General features: G+C 44.4%; 1 protein-coding gene across 4 annotated transcripts in view; it reads right to left on the reverse strand.

Annotated features, from left to right (window-relative positions):
• Tet1 (tet methylcytosine dioxygenase 1) overlaps window positions 1–14,985 on the reverse strand; it is a 69,392-nt gene that overhangs the window by 20,367 nt on the left and 34,040 nt on the right. For all 4 annotated transcript variants that reach the window (XM_021175119.3, XM_085842845.1, XM_021175118.3 and 1 more), the window contains exons 3-5: window positions 7,472–9,674; window positions 2,858–2,948; window positions 2,214–2,307 (exon numbers count right to left, since the gene is read on the reverse strand). In XM_021175119.3, coding sequence (XP_021030778.1) covers window positions 2,214–2,307; window positions 2,858–2,948; window positions 7,472–9,674 — 2,388 coding nt within the window. The remainder of the gene's footprint in view (window positions 1–2,213; window positions 2,308–2,857; window positions 2,949–7,471; window positions 9,675–14,985) is intronic.

The following is a 14,985-nucleotide window of genomic DNA, read 5'->3' on the forward strand; positions in this document are numbered from 1 at the left end:
TGCATTTTGTTGCCATGGTAATACTCAAGGAGATGCCTTCTTGGGACATGCACAATGGTACAGCCTCAAGACAGACTTGAAGACAGCCAGGCACATATAGGCATGAGTATGAGCCTAAGCAAGGTGACTTAATGACTTTGACATTTCAGTTAGCTCAAACTCTACAGCCAAACTCAGTCATACCCCATAGCAGTAATAAAACTAGACTAGAGAGATGTTTGATTGAGGAAGAAGAAAGAATTCTTGTGGAACATGTATAAAGATCGGAGTTTGGATTATATAAAACACCCATCTAAATTTAAGATGAGCATGGCCTTCTCTATCCTGCTAACAACAAGGCACAAGCTCTCCAAACAAAATGCCAGGGAAATTAGAGCTGCATTCAGCAAATGTGCTTGCAAGTGACTGTGCAATACTGCTGCCCGAGAGGGAAACAAGGCTAGACAGAGACAGGTAAGACTGGATTGCTACTATAGGAGAACAAGATAAAATAATTCTTTCTGTTCAGAGCTTCTACATTTTGAAAGTGATCTCTATTCAGTAGCAGAAGAACTTACAATTAATTCCTAAAAGAAACTCTACTTAGAAACCAGACAGCATATCCTTATCAAAGATGTTTCAAAGGCTGCAGTTAGATACAGAATAGATTATAAGAATTTTTTTTTAAAGATTTATTTATTTATTATATGTAAGTACACTGTAGCTGTCTTCAGACACTCCAGAAGAGGGCGCCAGATCTCGTTACGGATGGTTGTGAGCCACCATGTGGTTGCTGGGATTTGAACTCTGGACCTTTGGAAGAGCAGTCGGGTGCTCTTACCCACTGAGCCATCTCATCAGCCCCGATTATAAGAATTATTAATCTCATAAGGGGTTTTCTACCCCGCCTTTGTTCATTCAGTCCTCAGATAAAAGAAACAAAACTTTTATATTTATGATAAGCCTTTAAAACACTAGAGCTGGGCAGACATCTACCCTCTAAGCCATTACTGTCTATTTCCCTACCGATAACCCTGCCTTATAGCTTGCAAAGTTCCATCTGGGCAGCTCTTAACTCTAACTGGACAGCCCTCATGGCCATGTTTTCATAATTGCTTATCCCCCAACCCCCTCATGGTGTCTTCTCTCCTCATCTCCTCCTCCTGGTTCTCCTCAGACCCCCAACCCCAGCTATAGGCTGCAGTATCTTTATTCAACCAATAGTTTTAAATTAAGGAGCAAGGTTACACAACATCACTTTGTGTACTGTGAGGATTCTCTCATCCCTGGGGCAACCAGGACCAGTATACAGCATTACAATACACAGCAGCAGATCAAACCTGAGCTACTCACTATGGCCATAACAATCCCCCCAGACCTGGCATCCCTCTACCATTCTTCCATCGCCTTCTCAGTCAGACAGTGGGCTCTTGTAGCGTTATTTTTCATCGCTGTGTTAAGCACATAGACATTAAGATGGGAGACCTGGTTCTCTCCCTGTACTGTGTGACCTCCAGGATGAATGAAGGATGGAGAGTTGGTGGCTGTTGCCTTACTTTTTGTTGTTGTTATTGTTCCTTTCCCCTTTTTGTACTTGCTTTTTGTCTGTTAAGAAGGGCTCTTATGCCAGGTAGTGGCGGTGCACACCTTTAATCCCAGCACTTGGAAGGCAGAGGCAGGCGGATTTCTGAGTTTGAGGCCAGCCTGGTCTACAGAGTGAGTTCCAGGACAGCCAGGACTACACAGAGAAACCTTGTCTCAAAAAACTCAAAAAAAAAAAAAAAAGAAAGAAAGAAAGAAAGAAAGAAAGAAAGAAAGAAAGAAAGAAAGAAAGAGGCTCTTGTTCCCCAAATAGGTAGGGTCTTATGCAGAGGAGAAGAAAACCTGTTGACATATACTTACTCATTAGACAGCAAATACACTGAGGAAAGGTAAAGCACGCAGTGACTATAATGTCACTCCATGTGCCTGAGGAAGTGTGTGATCCTTGGGAGACCCTGAGGGAGAACTGGAGTTTTTACCTTTACTGAGTGTGTTTGAAGGGCGTTGTGTTTAAATACCCTACCTAGGAAATCAAAAACCCAGGAAAGACCCTCAGCTTCTTTATCATCTCCCTGTGGGCATGGGAAGTTTTCTGGTCTCCATCTTTGCAAAGCAAAACCTTCTAATTTAATGTCCTGGAAAAATCCATTTTCTAAAGTAAAAGAAAAGCGAAGTCTGCTGGCGGCACTCACCCACTTGGCGACCGGGCAGCCCTGAGAGCTCTTCCCTTCCTTCCCCGTGAACACTATCTTCTCAATCCGGATTGCCTTCCCCTTCTGGCCAAACCTGGTACAGAACACAGTATGGGGTGGAACTAATTAGTGACAATCCGAACTCGAAGTCTCCATGCTTTCACATCTAAACGCATTGAATATACACATGAATCAGGTTTTTTAAAAAAAAAAAGAAGAAGAAGAAACAGTTGTCATTTACATTGGCTAAAAGCCAGCAGTTACGTGGCAGACTGATTTCGTTACCCAATTGTTTACATAAGGGTCACTCTAAATAAAAATAGCCTGACCTCAACACAAGCCTCGGAAGACGGGCGAGTTAGGGTTAAAGCATGGGTGGGAGTCATCTCAGCTCTTTCTATCACTGTACAGTAGTAGGAAAACACTCTTCCTGATTGATCAGATAGGCCTGCCGTGTGAGGGCATGTCTCCAGGGCCCCGCTCCTGGGAGGACTCAGGAGGACCCGGGCCTATTGAGCCCTAAGAACCATCCAACTCACACTCCTGACCGTCTTCATTCACCTCAGGACCACTCCAAGCCCTTTTCTCTGCCTTGAGCCAGGCCCACCGGGAAGAATGGGTTAGCAGGAAGTAGAGCTCCTCACCTAGTCTCCATGAGCTCCCTGACAGCAGCCACACTTGGTCCTGCCCCAAGGTGTGTATAATATGGGCCTTTTTCTTTTTGTGTACCTCCATCTGTGGAAGGAATCAGATTATTAGACCCAGTTTTACAAATACCACAGGGGCTTTGTTCTCTTTGTTTGGATTAGTTTCAACTTTTAACGTATAAGACAAACAGGGGCTGGCATTGGACTTCTGGCTCTTATTTCTTCTAGCAGTCAGAGGAGAGACCAAAAATTTAAGGGGGGGGGTGTATTTATTCTTCCATCTTCTAGCTTTTTTATTAATAAGACTAAACTTAGTAAGATGAGGTCTTAGTAGAACCTCAAGACACTCTCACTAGGTATCCAAGGATGGCCTTGAACCTGACACTCCTGCCGCCACTGGCCTCACACCTGGCTCCCTCTCCAGCGTTTGTAGGTTTCTATAACAACGTTAAGGAAGAGCACTAGTCTGAGAAGCTTAGCTTCCGTACCCTACTGAAAGTGAGTCTGGTAACAATTCACCCTACTACATGTGCACAACTACGTACTCATCGGAAACATGTACCAGGAAGTTACACTTTACAATTATTGGTATTATCAAAAGACAGAACTTTAACACCTGCACGAAGGGAATCAGTTAGTGGTAAATGCAATAGTGCTTAGAACCACAACTAGACACGTTTAGTATCACTGCAATTTTTAAAGGCAGAACAGAACGTTAAAGTGTGCATATTCACGTATCTGGAAGGTGGAGGGGTGTGGGGCCTGGACTACACAATGAGTCTGAGGCCAGCCTCCAACAGTCAAAAACAAGGGAGTGCAAAGCTGTAACCCCAATGCCTGGGAAGGAGAACTGGAAGACAGTTTTAGGGGTCAAGACCAGCCTGCCTTATATACTAACTAATGTCCTGTTAAAAATGCACAACAAAAGGTCCACCTGGAAAGTGTGTAAAGACCTAAGTTCTGTGAATGTAGATAAGTTAAACTAACAATGATGTTGCGTCCTAAAAAAGAGCTGGAGACACTATGGGAATGGGACAACAGGAAATCAGTCATGCTTCGTAGCCCAGGCTATCCTTCAAACACATTGCTGAGGAAAACTCTTATAATATCTTAGTCCAGGCTATCCTTAAATGTCTACAAGGCACACACCTCCACATCCTGTTTGTTTTGAATTTGGGAATAGTATATTTAGTTTGGCCTCTCTGTATTTTATATATTTTCTGGCCATGGTGTTTTTACGAGTCAATTTTCTGGTTTCAAGATGGAATGTAGCTCAAACGTGGAGTGTTTCCCTAGCACATACAAGGCTGTAGCCAGTAGAATTGCTAGTGATGCGGTTCGAGTTGGGGTTGGGGCCGGGGGGGAGTGGACACATTAGAGCAAGCAGGAGAATATTTGCAATTAAAAAAACCAGAAAGCTGGAGGCTGCAGAGATGGCTCTGCGGTTAAGAGCACTGGCTGCTCTTCCAGAGGTCCTGAGTTCAAATCCCAGCAATCATATGGTGGCTCACAACCATCTGTAATGGGATCTGACGCCCTCTTCTGGTGTGTCTGAAGAGAGCAATGGTGTACTCATATTTTTTAAAAAAAAGTCTTTAAAAAAAGAAAAAGCAAGAGATGACCCCAAAGCAACCCCAGTCCTTACTTTAATTATCTGTAGGTTTGTATGTTTGCATGTGGACATGCACTCAGGAGTGCAGACGCCTGTGAAGGTGTTGGATCCACTGGAATGAAAGCTATAAAAGGTTAGGAGCTTCTGTGTGGGTGCTTGAAATTGAACCTGGGTCCTCTGGAAGACCACCAAGTGCTCTTAACTACTGAATCATCTCTCCAGTCGATTTTTCAGCAAGACATGTGGAAGAGACTGTACTTTTGCTAGTGATTTAGAATCGGGTAATTCTGACCATAGGGACATTTGGCAATAGTTTCGGTTACTTTGGGGTCTATCAAGTATAGATATGAGCATTCACTCTGGCTTCCATCTGATGGAAAGGGGCCAGGGATACTGTGAAAAAATACACACAGCAGGATTAGGTTTAGTATATCAATACTGCTAATTTTGACAAGCACTGACCCAGAAATGGCTTATTCTATTTGACTATTTGATACCATCCTGAAAGCAAGACCCTCAGCTACAGTGATGTTACTCAGATACCCGGAATTTTTGTTTGTCTGTTTAAGAACACAGAAAAAACATCACCTAAAACTGTGGCTCTCAACCTTCCTAATGCTGTAATAATACAGTTCCTCATTTTAGGGCGGCCTCCAGCCATGGAAGTCTTTTTTTTTTTTCCCCCGAGACAGGGTTTCTCTGTGTAGCCCTGGCTGTTCTGGAACTCACTTTGTAGACCAGGCTGGCCCCAACTCAGAAATCCGCCTGCCTCTGCCTCCCGAGTGCTGGGATTAAAGGCGTGCGCCACCACGCCTGGTGTGGAATTATTTTCATTGCTACTTTATAAACTATAATTTTGTTACAGTTATGAATGTAATGAATATCTGATATTTCTGATAGTCTTAGGCATCCCTGTGAAAGGGAAGTTTGATCCAAGGGGTCAAGACCCACAGGTTGAGAACCACTGACCCGAACGCATGGCATAGCATTCCGTGATCAGTAACGGGCTGCCTGGCCCGTCTTTGTGTGACCTTGTATGGAGAACCTGATAACCCCACACTCCAAAACCTAGATCAGCCCAGAAATACACAGGCTCTTATTTTTTATTTTTAATGAAAATCTATTTTTCACTTCAAAAAGATATATAGAAAAGTAATTTATTGTAATGTTAAGCTTTAAAAGAAATGGCAGGTAGAGGTTATTTGCCGAGGGTCTAGTTAAGTAAGACAGTCCTACTCTACAACTCTGTGTGGATGTTCTCTCAATCAAGAAGTGTGTGTGTGTGTGTGTGTGTTAATTCTGATTTTGAACTTTCTAAGTGGCCACAGATGAGTCTCTACCACCACCTCCATCCTTTCCAGTCAATTACACCCCCAGCCTGCAGCTCTCATTTAGCAAGCCACTCTCAAAAAGCCTCCATCTAGTAGGACAAATACTCATTCCCTTTGGTTCAAGCAGATCTTGAGAATTTGGGCCATCCCTGACATCTGTGCACTTTAATAACTAAACCTACACTGAAGACATCCAGTCAGTATATATATATTATAAAGCCCACTTTGTAATAAGGGGTTTGATGAGGCAGATAAACTTCAAGAACAGAATCTGTACTCTCTTCTTTTTCTGTGTTTATTTTGTTCTTAACCTCTGAAACATTTTTCTAGCTCCTACACCTTTACAGAAATATATCACTGTGTGGTGATGGTGGCAGCTGCACATGCCCTAATCCTAGCACTGAAGCAGAGGCAGGAGAGTCTCTGAGTTTGAGGATAGCCTGGTCTACAGAGAGTTACAGGACAGTCAGGGTTATACAGAGAAACCCTGTCTGGAGGGTGGGGAGGAGTCTGTGCAAGTCTGCATGACTGTAGTGACCAGTAGAGAAAGGAGGATCTTAGCCAGGCGTGGTGGCGCATGCCTTTAATCCCAGCACTTGGGAGGCAGAGGCAGGCAGATTTCTGAGTTCGAGGCCAGCCTGGTCTACAGAGTGAGTTCCAGGATAGCCAGAGCTATACAGAAAAACCCTGTCTCGAAAAACAAAACAAAAAAAAGAAAGAAAGAAAGAAAGAAAGAAAGAAAGAAAGAAAGAAAGAAAGAAAGAAAGAAAGAAAGAAAGAAAGAGAAAGAAAGAAAGAAAGGAGGATCTTCTAGGGTGGAGGAGGTACAGATGATGGTTGTGGGCTACTGGAGACACGGATGGGAACTGAACTTGTGTCCTGCCCAAGCCTTAAACTGCTCAGAAATTTCTCTAGCCCCTCTCCGTGTTTGTTTGTTTGTTTGTATTGGAGGAATGCACATTCTAACTAGAAAATAGAGGCTAGAGTCAAAACCCTTCTCCCTCATTCAGTTGCAATGACAGGTGCCACCACATCCTCTCAAAAACAACAGAAAGCAGCCCTTCCAGAACAAAATTTACAAATCATTTTAATTAAAGAGATATTTTATTATTCCTGTCATATGTGTGGAGATGCGAGACTGTTTATCACAGCTCCTGGACATAGAACTCATGGGGGCAGGGTCGTACAAATGCTTTGCCTGCTGAGACACCTCCGTAACCCCCATGAAATCTTTAGTAAGCAAGATTATATCCCAGATCAACCACCTCAGCAGCCAGGCTATAGAATCTCCCCCTGTGGGCACACCTTTCCTAGCCCAAGATGCAGAAGGTGTGGATTCGCTCGCCATCACTGCGGCTGTGCGTGACTTTACGGTCTGTCTATGCACCTTCTAGGTTGAACTGTATTTGATATGGATAGAACAGAAGCAAAGGTGACTAAGCAAAGGCAATTCTCTCTTAGTCCTGAAAATGAACCACTGCAAACTTTTGCCACTTGAAAGAGTTTACCTCTTTCCCCAGTCTGAGTAGAATAAATAAGATTTCAAAATAAAACAAGAACGGAATTACTTAGTACATCTCAGGTCAACTAGAAAGAGCCAACGACAACCCCCCAACACCAACACCCAAAAGATGAATCGGGAAAACACCCACACCAGTAAGTACTTACCACAGTCACAGGGTGCAGCTTCCTGTTCCTTCAGTTCAGCTATCAGGTTTTTTGCAGGCTTGCTAAGTAAGTCCATGATGCTCTCTTTAAATTCTGACTGTGCACTGTCTGTGGTGGGACCCAGTGGTCCATTGCTTGATGGTTGAGCTTCAGGATTCTCCGTAACAACTGTAATTCCATCAAAATGTAACACTTTCCCTTTCCTGAGGATTGATGCTGGGTCTGGCAAGAGTGTGTCAGGGGAGGTACCAGGCAACGTCGGTGGTGGTATCTGATGCACCAGGTTCTCTTGAGCGCCTAGATGAAACTGTGTTTGGGCAGCACCAGCCATTATATTAGCACACTGGTTAGATGGCGGGGACTGGGGCAGAGGGTGAGCTTTCTGATTGACACTCACCATGGGCTGTCCCTGAGAATTATCTGCCGGCTCTGCAAATGTCTGCCCACTGGATTCTGTCTTGAATTGGCATGTTGGCAGAGAATCTGATGGTTCAACCTTCACTTTCTCCTTTGCCAATTCAGGGTTTCTTGTGAATTTTATCTGATTGATAGGAGGAAATAACTCATTATGTTGTGAGGGTGTTTTACTCTGAGACACGGGCTTTAATATTTGGTTAAAGACAGGAATATTTCTCAACAGAACAGGAAAACTACGTGGACTAGACTGGCCAAACCTTTGAAACTTAGATGACATCCAAATGTCATGCATCTTACTATACTCTATAGCTAGCTGCTCTTGCTTCTTCTGATCATTTTCTTGAGAGCTTCGGGCTGGGGGTTTCTTTTTCCGCTTGTTTGTGTGTGGGGTTGGTCTTGCCTTTTTCTGGGTCTTCTTTGGCTTTGCTGATGGTACACTGGGTTTAGTTTGTGCACTAGAAGGTGGCTTCTGTTGTACCATGCGTTTCTCCTGACTGTGTTTTTGCTTTGTGTTCTTTGCAACAAGGCTTCCCGGTGTACTTTCAGCATTCCTGACCTCGGGGTTGATGTGATTAATCGTGGATGCAAGTTGGGTCAATTGTGCTGCGACATCTTCTTCAATTTGACTGTAGGGTGCATCTTGGCATGATAGGTCATGGGAACTCAAATTCTGATCGCAGCTTATTACCTGACTGCAGTTTTCAAGATTGTGACTTTCTATGGGTAATGGATGTGAATTCTCAAAACCATCAAAGGGAGCTTTCCCACCAGCAATGCCTTTCTTCTCAGCTGTAGGTGAACTTGGATATCCTTGTGATTTTATAAGTGCTTGGTTAGTAGCGAAACTATCAGGTGACTTGAATGTTCTGTTCTGGCCATTAAAGACAACAGTGTCATGGTGAAGGCCCTTTCCTTGAACGTTTGGGTCTTGGAGGTCTTTTCTCACCGAATGAAGGATAGCCTTGCAACTGTTAAGCAGACTAGCCGTTTTCTGATGCGCTTCTTCATCCTTCTCTGGCTTGGATGGGGAGGAGCTCTCTGAGGGCGCTTCTGAGAGCTGAGTCAGAGCTTCTATGGCTACCACTTGTTCCAGCGTTAATCTCCTGTCCTTCATTAGGGATAGAAGACTTGGCTGAACCGGAGAGCCATCTTTGGGTTCTTTGTTGGGTACCTTCTCAGGAGGGTGAGGTCGACTCCCAGCACTGTGTGTATTAGGGTGATTATTAAAGATGGTGGGTTCTGCACCAGACCTGCAGTTCAAGTCAGGCTTCTGGAAGAGCAGGGTGTTCCTTGGCCCCATGAGATGATCACACTCCCCCCCGGAGGTGGTGACACTCATGGCATCCTTGCAGTTTGAGGGATCAGTCAGCAGTTTAGAGGAATTATTTCCCAACACCTTGCTAAATTCCTCATGATTCAATTTGTTGAGCGGAAGGTCTCTGTCAGTGGGTAAACAGTGTACATTTTTCATGCCGTTCCTTATGGTCTGGGCAAATGTCGGAGAAGGGTTGGTTTGCTGCTTGTCATCTTCAGAGGGCTGGGGATTTTCTACCCCGGTTAAATTGGCATCACAGCTTCCCTTGACTTGACCCTCTGCTAAGTGTGATTTCTTGTTTGGCGCCCACTTCTCCACCTCAATTCCCGTCATGCCGCCTGCATTCTTCCTTACATTTTCAAGGGGATGTGTGATCAAATCCAACCTTTGCTCTTCTTCCCCATGACCACGTCTACTGCAGTCCATGGACTCTGATTTGGGGCCATTTACTGGTTTGTTGTTAAAGTCTGTCTGTAAAGGAAGCACAGAGGTTACTCCACCACCCACTGAATGTCTACAATGAGATGCTGTTGTTGTTGTTGCTAGGCTCCCGCTATGTACCTAAGATGACTTGGACTTTGCAGGAATGCTCCAGACTCGGTTTCAGTCCTGGGATTACCAGTGAGGTCGGCTATGCCTATCTGGAATCCCATAATTCAAAAAAGCATGTGTGAAGTCCTGGACCTCATCCCCAGGCTCCCCTACCCCCATTTAAATTATGCATAGTAGTTCAACCTGCAATCCCAGGAAGCCAGAGGCAAGCAAACCTCTGCGTCTGAGGTCAACTTGGTCTATACAGTGTGTGTGGTGCAGGCCAGCCAGGGCTACATAGAGAGAGACAGCCAATGAATCAAGTAATAGTAAATAACCCTTCAGCCCAGTAGGCAACACTACAAAGGATGTGTGGGGCTGGGCTCAGTGCCCAGAGTCACCAAGGATTGGGGTGTGGTGCAAATCCTAAGCGGGCAGCATGTTCAACTATCCCTGTGACCACATCCCAGCCACGGACGGACTCAGCATCAGTCAGCCTGCAAATCTTTTGTTCTTTGAGATTAGCATCATGTTTTATGTGACTTCCTTTCACTGACTACGATGCTGGTGAGTTCTGTTCACTTTGTTAAGTGTAATTGTAGTTCATTCATCTACACTACTATACTACTTACCATGGAGATTTTAGCTATATATTTAGTGTTGAACGTGTAACTATACGGCTATGACCCTCTTGGTCCCCTAGTATAATTACAGTCAAATTACTATACATTATGACTAGCAACTAGTATATTACATTTATGCACATACTGAATTAAGGCTTCTGAAAAATAATTTGCATATTTTGTATGTACCTAGATGCATGTACCTGATGAGCCCAGAAGGTCAGAACCCCTATCAATGGAAGTAGAGTATTGTGAGCCATTATGTGTGTGCTCAGAACTGAAGCTGGAATCCATTGAACCAGCCCAACTTGTTCAACTCTTGATCATAGAATAAGTTATATAGATGCCCAATTTTTGTCAAAATTCTGTTGAGAAAAATGGCACTGTGTAAAAAGCACCCACTTTTTCTGTTTATTTCTGAGTGGTGGTGGGGTGAGGGGGAATGAGACAAGGCCTCACATTATAAATAACCAGGTGAGGCTTTAAAATGTCAGCAGCCTAGGCTAAATTCATGCCTCAGCTTCCCAACTGCTGAGATACCAGGCCAGGATCATATAGGCTTGGGGAATATCTAGGCACGTGGTCTATCACCAAACAGAAACCTGGGCACCTAGGCACTGGAGTCTTGAGCATGGCAAGGGCTCTGCTACTGATCTACACGCCAAGGCAATCATTATTTCTTCTTCCTCCTCCTCCTCTTCCACCTCTAGATTTTTTGAGACCTAATGGTCTGTAATCATTTGTAACTTATCCAAAGAATCCAATCCCTCTTCCATCCTCTTTTGGTACCAGGCACACATGCAGTGCATTTTAAATACATTCAAGCAAAATACTCATACCCATAATAGATAAAAATTAACAAATCTTTTAAAAAAGAACTAACACTTAAAACAAGGAAGTTCTCTGTTGGGGACTGAGAATACACAGTTCAGTTGTGCCGCTGCCCCTGGCTCCATCCACAGCGGTGATCATGATAAATCCTTTCTAAAACAAAGCTTTAAGGAGCATTGTTTCCCACAAATTCCTCGAGAGGTGAAGCGGCAACACCCTCAAGAAGTACTGTGCATTACATCCAGGGAGCTTTGCATCTGCTCGGCCTGTCAGTGCAGTCGAGTGAGAGATTTACAACCCACAGAAGGCACTGGAAAGATGGCTCAGCGTTCAGCAGTGTGCTGATCTTGCAGAGGACTCATGATCAGTGAGTGCCCAGTTCACAACTGCCTGTAAATCCAACTCCAGGAGGAATCCCACACCTCAGTGCCTCCAGCCCCCACATTCACATGCTCACAGACACAAAACAAACAACGCAGAAAGTCGCTGCCTAAACAAGCACTCCCCATGCAAACCCTAGTTCTTCCGTGGCTCATCAAGCCTAGTGACCGTCAAATCTGGTGACTCCAGCACATCTGGACCTGCAATGAGTCACCTTGAAGATCTCAGGAGTCTTGACTACAGACTCTTCTTTTTTTAAAGATTGTTTGTTTATTTATTAAAAGTACACTGTAGCTGTCTTCAGACACACCAGAAGAGGGAGTCAGATCTTGTTACAGATGGTTGTGAGGCACCATGTGGTTGCTGGGATTTGAACTCAGGACCTTCAGAAGAGCCATCTCACCATCCCCAGACTCTTCTTTTTTATTCTAATGTTTACTTCTTACCTACCCAACGCAAATCCATTTTTTTTTTAGCTTGGTGATGTAAGACTTTAAAAGAGGGATTAAAATCCTTCTAACATACACTATTTGAGGATTGCCTCTAAAGATATAAAAACAAGGCAACCCTCTGAAACCATGAGTGCCCGCTAAGGCTAAGCCATCACAGCTTTGTTAGAGGATGCTTACACCCTCCACCCCCAAAAACAAAGTACTCCTGAGCGCTCAGATCTGTATCAACTGACTTCCCTCTTCATGCAAATTTCTTTAAACCATGAATGGTGGCACACTGCAGTAACCCTAGCACTCTGGAAGGAGGCAGGAGGACCATCCCTAAGAGTTCAAACTAGCCTGGGCTCCATACATAGTTTCTAGGCATTCCTCAAGACTTTGATCAAGTTTTTAAGAACAAGGGGACTCATCTCTCTGCTGATACCAATGGAAATTCTCAACCACTGTAAAATCAGTGCCACACAAACCAGTTATAAGACCTATGCATTCAATGGAACCTAGTGCCGTCAAGATGGCTTGCTTGCCAGGCAGAGCTGCTTGCTGAGAGAGCCTGGCTTTGCCAAGACACAAGTACATAACCAAATGTGATAAAAACAAGAGAGGAAGACTAAATCAAGAGAGATGCCTGCACGTCACCCATGCTTCCTGTGGCTCAGTCAGCGAGATGCAAGGCATCAACCTGGTGCTGCTGCTCGGCAGAGGAGTCAAGAAAACATGGTTCTTTTCATCCTTAACCCTAAATGACTGACTGCTGAGTCTCACTGAGTCCATTATGGATGCCCGGAACTTAAACACAATAACAACTTAAACAAGTGTTGAAGTATGTACCTATGAAACTGTATAATCTCTTATATTCCAAACACGTCACTGAAGGCCATATCAACATGCGAGACATGATCCATCTTTAGGCTGAGGTGGCCTCAAAGTCCTGAGAACCCAGCCGCCTCTTCCCTCCAATCGCTGATCTCACAGGCTCATGAGGGCATTCTGAACACAACAATCAATAACTGGAAAAACATAGCCCTACTCAAGAAGGGAACTCCAGGTCACACCTACCCGGGTGCACAGAGCCAACAATGGGAGCAGAATTCAGAGCCCAGCCTGAGCTAGAGCGGGCCAGGGATACCTAATTCAACGGTGCTAGCTCCATAAATCACAGTTTATATTTAGATGCTGAAGGAAGGCTCAGGATGTTTGCCAGGCTGCCCCACCTCACCCTCCCGCCCCAAGACTGTATTATATTATGTGACCCAGTGCTGACACTAGAGTTGAGTCAGGCGACCAGACTATTTATTTTACTTTCCAGAGCTGGGAAGGAACCCTGGGTTTCCACCACTAAGAAACACATTCCAAACCGTATTTTCCTTTTAAATGTGGCTTGAGCAGTCCTCAGGATTCCAGGATTTTGTCAACTGACAAGTCTTGTCCTCACACTCCCCCCCACAATGGCATTCCCGTTCCTTGAAATTCCACCCTGGAAGTCATCGGGTAACTGGTGCAGGAGCCTGACGGGACAAGGAACCTGAAAGGTTTGCTTTTTCCATATATTCCCTTGTACTTCCTCTACAGTACAGCTTCCAGCCAGTTCTACCAATGTTCCCTTAAGGGAGCTACTGGGGCCCTTCTCACTCCTGCTTTCTAAGAACAGAAGCTCCACAAAATATTCACGCACAAGCCCTGGCTCAGAGTGTTGATGAATCCCCAACAAAACAAAACAAAACAAAAACAAAATCAAAAACAAACTAACAAAAAAAAAAAAAAAAACAGTGTTTTCTGAAGCTCCAAGTTTCCCCTTGCTCCTTTGTACAGGCAGTATGTTCAAAGTCTTTTCAGAGTTGAGGACTGAGGTAAATCCCTGTCAAGCCAACAGAATGCAGACTGAGGCAGGAGGATTACCAGGAGCTTAAGGCGTGCCCAAGATATATAATAAGATCATGACACAAAAATTCAAAGCAAAACACAATAAACCCTTAGGGCACAACATTGTAATCCCTCACTGCAGAGACAAAGAGAAGAGGATAGCTACAAGCCCGAGGATAGCCTGGTCTCCATAGGCAATTCCAGACCAGCAAAGGATATTCAACCTGACTATGCCTCAAAAACCAAAGGCAAAAGGCACAGAGTTACAGAGGCCCACAGAAAAACCTGTAATTAATTTAAATCACATTCTAAATCAGTGCATTCAATTATGATTTCAATATGTAATCAATTAAAAAAAAAACTATCAGATTTTAGCTGAGAATCGACTCAGCTAACTCTGCGCACGAATGAGGACTCTGGTGAACTGCTAAGCTGATAAATGTTCTTGAGGACAAAATAAGCCAATTTAAGCTGAATTAAAGTATAAAGGCAGGTTTATTGGGGACAGCTCTCAGATGTGTTCATGGGTCCCAAATGGGGGAAAGCCCAGGACCTAGGCTGGAAAATTCAGGGTAAAGGACGGGATATGCCAGTCATGCCCTGTAACAGGTAGGGGCTGAGGCATGCTGGGAGAACCTAGAGGCCAGGTGCTCTTTGGTTAGACAGGCTCCTCAGCCGCTTGTCCCAGGTCTGCAACATGGACCTCCAGAATGCGCCTTCAAATGCTGGGACTGTGACCATGTGTCACTTTATGTTAACTCTGGGGGTCAAACAGGGCCTTGTGGGTGCTAGACATGCACTCTACGTACGACGGGAGCTTCATTCACCCCAAGAAACCTGAAGCCTGTGAGGTTCACAGTGTAACTTATACCTTGAGACCCAATGCTAAACTTTCAGTATTTAATGTAAGACATAGACAGGGCATGGCGGCCCACACCTGCAGTCAGAGGCAGGAAAGCAGTTCAAGATGACCCCCCACTGCTCAGGAAGTTCTAGTTCAACCCGAACTACATACATCCAGCAGGTGACTATATCCAAGTCTGGTGACCCAAGTTCCATTCCAGTGACAAATGTTGCAGAGAACTGAATGCATGAATTGACCTC

Source organism: Mus caroli, unplaced genomic scaffold, assembly GCF_978045245.1.
Source record: "Mus caroli unplaced genomic scaffold, Mus_caroli_1 scaffold_9, whole genome shotgun sequence".
NCBI lineage: Eukaryota > Metazoa > Chordata > Mammalia > Rodentia > Muridae > Mus > Mus caroli.